Consider the following 7,252-nt stretch of genomic DNA (forward strand, 5'->3'; position numbering starts at 1 on the left):
TCGGATATACTATAACTAACACTATACTAATATATATTATATATATATATATATATATATATATATATATATATATATATATACACACATATACGTACACGTATCTAATGCAAATAACGCAATAAATAACATCTGCCCGAGCTGCCTCCGTTCCATCCTGCACTTAAAAAACGTGTGCTTTATAATTAACTTAAAGGATGAGGTAATAAGTTCAAAGATATATGCTACGAACGATGGATATAGCTATGCCTCGAATTGCAATGTAAAAATTTCTTCAAGCGTTCGAAAGAGACTCGTTTGTATGCATGCTGCACAGAAGTCCATATTCTTCTTCCGATGCATACATACGCTACTACGGTCTTTTGTTCGCAATCAGCTATTGACAATATAAAACAGATAAGAATAACGATCGGTACACGTAATAATGATAAGCCTTAATCGAGCCGTTCTCTATCACGTTAACGCACACTCATTTCTCTTTGTTTTTGATGATTAATTAATGAAACACTCACAAATGGTTCGTAAGACTTAAACAAGACTTGTACGCCACTTCAGCCATGCGCTATCGTTTTAAACGATTAATACTTAAAGAGCTATCAATCCGCAATAAAGCCCTTTATCATAAATGAGAAAAAAATTTATCGCCAAAATTTACAACGATAAAGTGTAAAGCTAAAATTATAAAGCGCTTTACATATAGCTTAAGTTCGTATCAAATCGATAAATATTAAATAAATTATTCCTTCCTCATGGTGTGTGCCCTCACGCTACGCATATCGAAAATTTATGACATGCATAATAAAAGGCAGATTTCAGTATAAATATATATATGTATATATTAGTAATATACGCGTAGATTATATTATAAAGTGAAAAAAAAAGAGAAAGAAGGAAGAGAAAGAAGAAAATGATAAAGATGATGTGTGTGTGTGTGCATAAAAATTAATATAAACTATTAGCATCTCTTATATAATATATACATTTATAGAAAGTTTATTCTCTGAAGATTTTTCTATAATAAAAAAACAAGAAATGTTAATAATATACAATTAAAAAGACGACTGGAAAAAAATACGTAAGCATATATATTATTTTGGAATCTCTCTAAAATTGCTTGAAAACAATTATAATTATATAATAGGTCTCCATGGAATTGTAATTGTTTTCACGAAAGAATATGCTGCAAAATAAAAAAAGAAAGCTTTTTAAACTTTCTCGAGAGAGAGAAGTTTGGATTAATATCCTGAAGAGATTATTATGATTTACATAATTTTACATAATTTACATATGTATCATTTTTTTCCAGTCCCTGTATTGCTTAAGAAAAGGGAAAAATATTGATAATAAACTAATAATTTGTAAATATTTCTTCTTTAATTATTTAGACATTTAAAAGTTTTGAGTTACAAATGCACAGGCTATCCCAGTAGAAATATGTTGGACGGTATTACTTGAATGCTTTCAAACAGATTTATGTTTGTTAGCATAATGTACTAGAAAAAATAGAATATATGTTTACAAGCCTTAAAGTTAATGAAAGAGATGTGCAGTAAAATAATTACAAAACTAATTTTCTATTACATAACATTACACACACATGTTATATATTCATAATTTATCCTTTTTTATAAAAATCATCATTTTCTTGATAATTTTAAGTAAAATGTTGGTTGCTAACAATTTGTCAATTAATTCCAAAAAAATATTACGAATTCCAAAAAAAATTGACGTCCATATTTTATCAGCAAAATTTGCCAATACATAATTTACCAGAAGAAATAATTAAAAAATGATAGATTCTGCTCAGTTAATCATATTCTGATAGCAAATTTTATTATATTTCTGAATATTTGTTGAAAAAATGTGAAAATAGCAAACATTTTGCAAAATTCATTTTCAACAAATTTGGCTAAGTTAATAATCTCTTTCTATTTTTAATAATCTATTAACAGTTTCAAAATATTATTTTATTTAAAATCTCTTGAATAACAATAATACTCTAGAGTGATATTTTCCCTAGGACAACCTGTATAGATGAAAATCAGGTTAACGAAATTAACGTATAATATGTTTGTCAAAAGAAAATGAATTATAAGAAGAATAACGAAGAAAATCATCATTATTCTAAAATAAATTCGACATTATGTTGCGTGTATTAGATAGTGTCCGGAATATCGGGAAAAGTTCCAATGTAAAGCTGATATTTTACGAATCAAAAAATTTGATCGGGCACTATCCTATTAGGCAATATCTTTATATATAATGTTAAAGCTTTAAAGTGCAATTAAAAATAAATTTGTTTGAAATTAAAGAAAAATTAAAGCTTTTATATCTGCGCTAAAGAGAATAGAATTAGAATTTAGAATTTTCAATTGCAAATATATTGGAGATAAAACTAAGAGAAATATTATATTATTCATTTAATATAAAATAAACTTTGATAATTTCTCTATTTGGTTCCTTCTAGTCATTTTATCTAATAAATATAAAATAATTATAAAGAAAGATGGAGTCTACTCAAACTTTCTTTAAAAACAAATCGAATATAAATTGTGTATGTGTGTTATTTACGCAAATAAAGAACATAAAATTCATGTTAGAATTGTTATCTCTCAAACTCGGTGATGAGTATGATATATATTCTTATGAATTTAATTTATGGATAATGTATCGCCACGATTATAAATTGTGTTATAATTTAAATTACAGTAAAAATATTATACAAGTGTGTATATAAAATTGTCCAAGATCATGCGAAATGTAGGAAATACAAAAAATCCGAATCAAGCTAATAATGGTCCCGAAATTGTCAGTATAAAGATTGACCTTTAAATAAGAAACAAAAAATTGTCAGTATAAAAATTGACCTTTAAATAAGAAACAAGAAGATCGAAATGCGTACTTCTTTAACAAGATGTTATCCTAATCAAACTAATAGTAACTCGAATACACACCCATCTAATGAACATATCACATCTACTTCAGATATTTCCGAACAACGACAATGAAAACCGACTGACGAATTCTTCGATCAATTCTTCGAGTTGATTATTTCTTAAAAAAAATTGGTCTTTATATCAATGGACACGCTTAAGTTATTGTAAATATCGTAAATTATTCATTCTCTTCAAAAAGCGGATTAGCTTTTAAACAAATATAAAACGTTACCTAATACAAACTGCTTCCTAATTTTCTCCAACTGCTGATTTGTATATACAAACCAAAAATTCTATATAAAAATTATGAAATTACATTTCACTTCCCATTACATTTCACTTCCCATTAAATATCTTAATAATAAAACTTCAATTATATTGAAGCTTTATAAAGAATTAAAGTTTTTCTTATCTTATTTATATGTTATTTGTATAAAAGATTATTCAATTTAAACTGCTAATACTTTGTGTATTCAAGTTAGATTGCTCGAAGAATCCGTAGGGTAATTTTTTTGCGTTTAGCCAAAAACGCTCTATCAAAAATCCATTCATAGGCTTGTATACCTTCTCGTATGCGCATGTGTCGAACTATGAGAGCAGAAAAAGATAAAACGAATCACCTAGAGAACAACATCGGGCAGGGAGCAATGCCACTAGGCTAGCTGTGTTCCACTTCGTCCAGCGTGATGTCCCATGCCAATCATGGAACCGCCACTTCCTATATCATCACGAACGGTTTTTTTTCCTTATAGTAAATCTCTTCACTTTCCTTCTCGCACAATAGCAATACTGCTCCTCCAACTAGGAAAATTACCGCCCCCCAACCGACGCCATATGCCCAACCGAATTCCCAATTGGTTCGGTTTCCTAAAAAAAAAAAGAAATAAATTAAGTAAAAATTGATTCAAAGACGTTCGATACAAATAAACGAAGATCATATTTAAAAAAAATGGACATAGGATAAGGCAGACAAAAACATATAATGTAAGTCGTAAAAAACTTGTATAGATATGATTTCCGCATCTACATAATTTTTCACGACTTAAATTATATGTTTTTCTCTGCTTACATCCATGGCTAGTATTTATAAACATAATCTTAAAGTACATCTTGAGACATCATAAATCACAATAACAAAATCATATTAGTATTTTGAAACATTATTTAATACTAAATATACTTTATAAATTCGATAATAGACAGTACAAGGAACAGTGTATCCTTTCATCTTTCCTTTTTTTTAATTTAATCAAATCAAATGAAAAATGAAACAAAAGCTTACCGAGATTCAATTCTGCTGCAAAGCATATGGGATATATGATCAGTGCTATTAGAAGGGACACCACTGAAACACATACACAGATATGAATAGTTATAAAAAATATCAAACAAAAAATAAGAGACAAAGCGCTCGTGTAACACTCACGTGCAATGCCCATGCAGAACACTGCAAATCTATAATATTTATGTTTGTCCCTATGATCCTGTGTGCGCAAACCCAAACCAGTGAGAATCGTCGCGGCGATGTCCGTCAGAAGACACACCACGCACAAAGCCGCAGCTGCCTTTATGTAAGCTGTAAGGTAAAACCTCAGATTACACAATTAAGCTAGACATTCGTTTGATGTTTAGCAAGGAAAAGAATGGTACCGCTGTCCCTGGCTGCGTAGCATCCCGGGGGATCGGGCATGTTGAAGGGGAGTGGTGTTGGGGCACCTTCCTCGATGCAGTGGGCGAACAAGCCCTGTCTCCATCCCAAGGCCATCAACCAGTCGGTCGATGCCAAACCCATTATCATCAGCAGCACCACTATGATCCCGCATATAAATGCGATCACCTGCAAGAAAACGAGCAGTATGTAACAAAACGACTTCATCAATAACTGCTTAAACGCTATCATGCATCTAAGGTATCATGGGGGAAAGACGAGGAGAGACTCTCTCTCGAAGAAACATGATACCTGCGCGATCTCATTGTCGCCCATGTGATCCTCGGCGACTGTATACATAATCATTTCACTTCCGAGTCCGTGATCACGAATCCGTGGAGAGAAACACGCGCGAGTCAGCGACGACTGGTCAGGGCAAAGGGAGAGCTTCTCCTTCGCGATGTTTCCTTCAAAAACGTATACGCGATGATGACACGCTTCTTTTCGGATTGCGCGCACGAGACATCATTTGCTTCTCGATACTTTCTTGACGTCGGCGAAAAGGACGCGCAGCGGCTAGAACCCACCCTCTAGCACTCTCTCTCACCAAAGAACACCGAGATACGCGCGTTGTGTCAAGGATTCCGCGCGACGATCGTGAAGTCTCATAGATGGTGGGGAGAAGGGTTGATTAACGAGCTCGAGGTCAATGGCTTTCGTCGCGCTGGTGGACCCCGCAACGTATTATCGGACGAGGGCAACCCCCTATAACGCGCGCCGCACAAATTGTTTTCTCTCCCTTTTTTTTATCTCTTTTTTTTACTCCTTTTCTCTTTCTCGCGAAGCGGACGGATTGCAGATCAATGGCAGTGTTCCGGGGTCGTGGCCCCTTCCCCTCCTTTGCGACGTGAACGATTTTTAATGACAGTAATACTTGAACAGAAAGAGGGAAAGGGAGAAAGAGAGAGAGAAAGGGAATCGCGTCTCAAGCGAGAACGACTGACTCTCCGCGACTGGGATTGGGGAGGGAAGCAATCGGATTCCAAGTTCCAGGGAGGCTGCGCCCATCAGCGCCCATTAAAGGTCGTGGCGCAGTGCGCGCGAACGCCAATTTCTGCGCTCTCCCGCTCTTTTTTCGCTCTTTCTTTCTCTTCGGTTATTTTTATTTTCTCTATCTCCCTTTCTCATCCAATCTATCTGTCCCTTTCATGTCCTTCGAGTTATATCTATAACTCCTTACATGCAATTATTCATATCTTATCAAAGTACAAGTAATTTATTAATACAGATATTATTCATACATCTTTGTTTAAATTGGCAAATAATAACAATGTAATCACTGTGTTACACTGTATCTCTTACTGGAAAATACATATTATCTATTTTTGCAAAGTATATAAAAATTCTATATTTTTATTGTATATTTAATAATTGTATAAAATAAAAATTGAATAAAATACAGAGATACAGATGGTATAGACACAATTTATTTAATGAAAAGGATTAAATTGTATGTGTTAAATTCTCTATAATTACAGGACAACTCTTTTTTTTTATTGAGACACTCTAGTGTGAGTTGAAATTGGAGTTACAAAAGTTTTTGTAGAAATAAATCTGTCATTCTATTGTCATGAATAATTGCACTGCATCATCATTTTATAATTGCTTCTTTACACTATCCTTCCATAAAAATTTGATCCTTTTTAACTACACTTTAAAATCAAGCTTTTAATTTAAATATACAATTATTCTATCCTGTAAGATACAATACGATAATTTATAGAAAAACCAATCAAATTTTACATTTAATATAAATTTTAGCTTCAAAATCTTAGAAATATATAGATTAGTATAGGAATTTATGATTAATTTCTGCCTGCAGTAAAAAGAAAATACGCTTTAAACTTACCTTAAGTGGTCTGGTTACAGTAAGAGTTTCAATAGTGGTCGTTTGAGGCATTCTATTTGCACTGTAATAAAAAAAAATTTGTAACTGAAAGAAAAACGGTGCAAAGGTTTCTATATAAACAATTTTCAAATTATTGTGCTTAAAGAAAAAATAAAACGCTACAGTAGAATTCTATTTATAAGAACTTTTATAAAAATAAATTTTGTGCTCAAACATACAAATTCTAGTACAATTGATCTTAGTTCAGATAATAAGATCTCGACATGTTTGTCTTCATTTTTTGAACATCAGCTCCTATTATCAGAACAAATATTATAAATCTATTGAGTTCTATTATATTCGCTATTATATTCAAACTATTCGGTTATCGGAACTGTCTTGTCTCTCGATATTCATATAAATGGAATTCTACTGTATTTCACTTAGAGAGAGCTATGTGTTAAGAAATCAAAATAAAATTTCATTCGGAATATTTCAAAATCAAAAATATAATATAATATCAAAGAATATTTGAAAATGATCTATTAGGACGTCCATGGAATTCAAAAACTATATATAGAATGATTGTTTTAGATCAAATATAGATTTAATCACAATCTTACATTATAAATATAACAGACTTTAAATGGCATTTATGTATTCTTATTATTCATTACAGAATTAAATTTGTGTCATAATGCGACAGTAAAACTTAATATCTAATAGCTAGTTTATATTCTTTTCTAATATCTGATTCAATATGCATTTTTTATGAAATAT

At 31.5% G+C, this 7,252-nt stretch overlaps 1 protein-coding gene across 1 annotated transcript; it reads right to left on the reverse strand.

Moving 5' to 3' along the window:
* Positions 1-3,654: 3,654 nt before the first annotated feature.
* On the reverse strand, positions 3,655-6,544 carry LOC105617813 (transmembrane protein 47). The gene is made up of 5 exons (XM_012199365.1): positions 6,494-6,544; positions 4,587-4,773; positions 4,363-4,512; positions 4,219-4,281; positions 3,655-3,803 (listed from the first exon to the last, which is right to left on the reverse strand). Exons 1-5 carry the CDS (start codon positions 6,542-6,544, stop codon positions 3,655-3,657), a joined length of 600 nt encoding a protein of 199 aa, XP_012054755.1.
* Between the last annotated feature and the right edge of the window lie 708 nt (positions 6,545-7,252).

This window comes from Atta cephalotes (assembly GCF_000143395.1).
Source record: "Atta cephalotes unplaced genomic scaffold scaffold00014, whole genome shotgun sequence".
NCBI lineage: Eukaryota > Metazoa > Arthropoda > Insecta > Hymenoptera > Formicidae > Atta > Atta cephalotes.

Coding starts and splice junctions, on each gene's coding strand:
- LOC105617813 (XM_012199365.1), bottom strand. CDS start 6,544: ATGCCTCAAACGACCACTATTGAAACTCTTACTGTAACCAGACCACTT. Junction 4,774..6,493: donor CTGTAACCAGACCACTTAAG/GTAAGTTTAAAG, acceptor GTTTTCTTGCAG/GTGATCGCATTTATATGCGG. Junction 4,282..4,362: donor GTTCTGCATGGGCATTGCAC/GTGAGTGTTACA, acceptor TATGTGTTTCAG/TGGTGTCCCTTCTAATAGCA.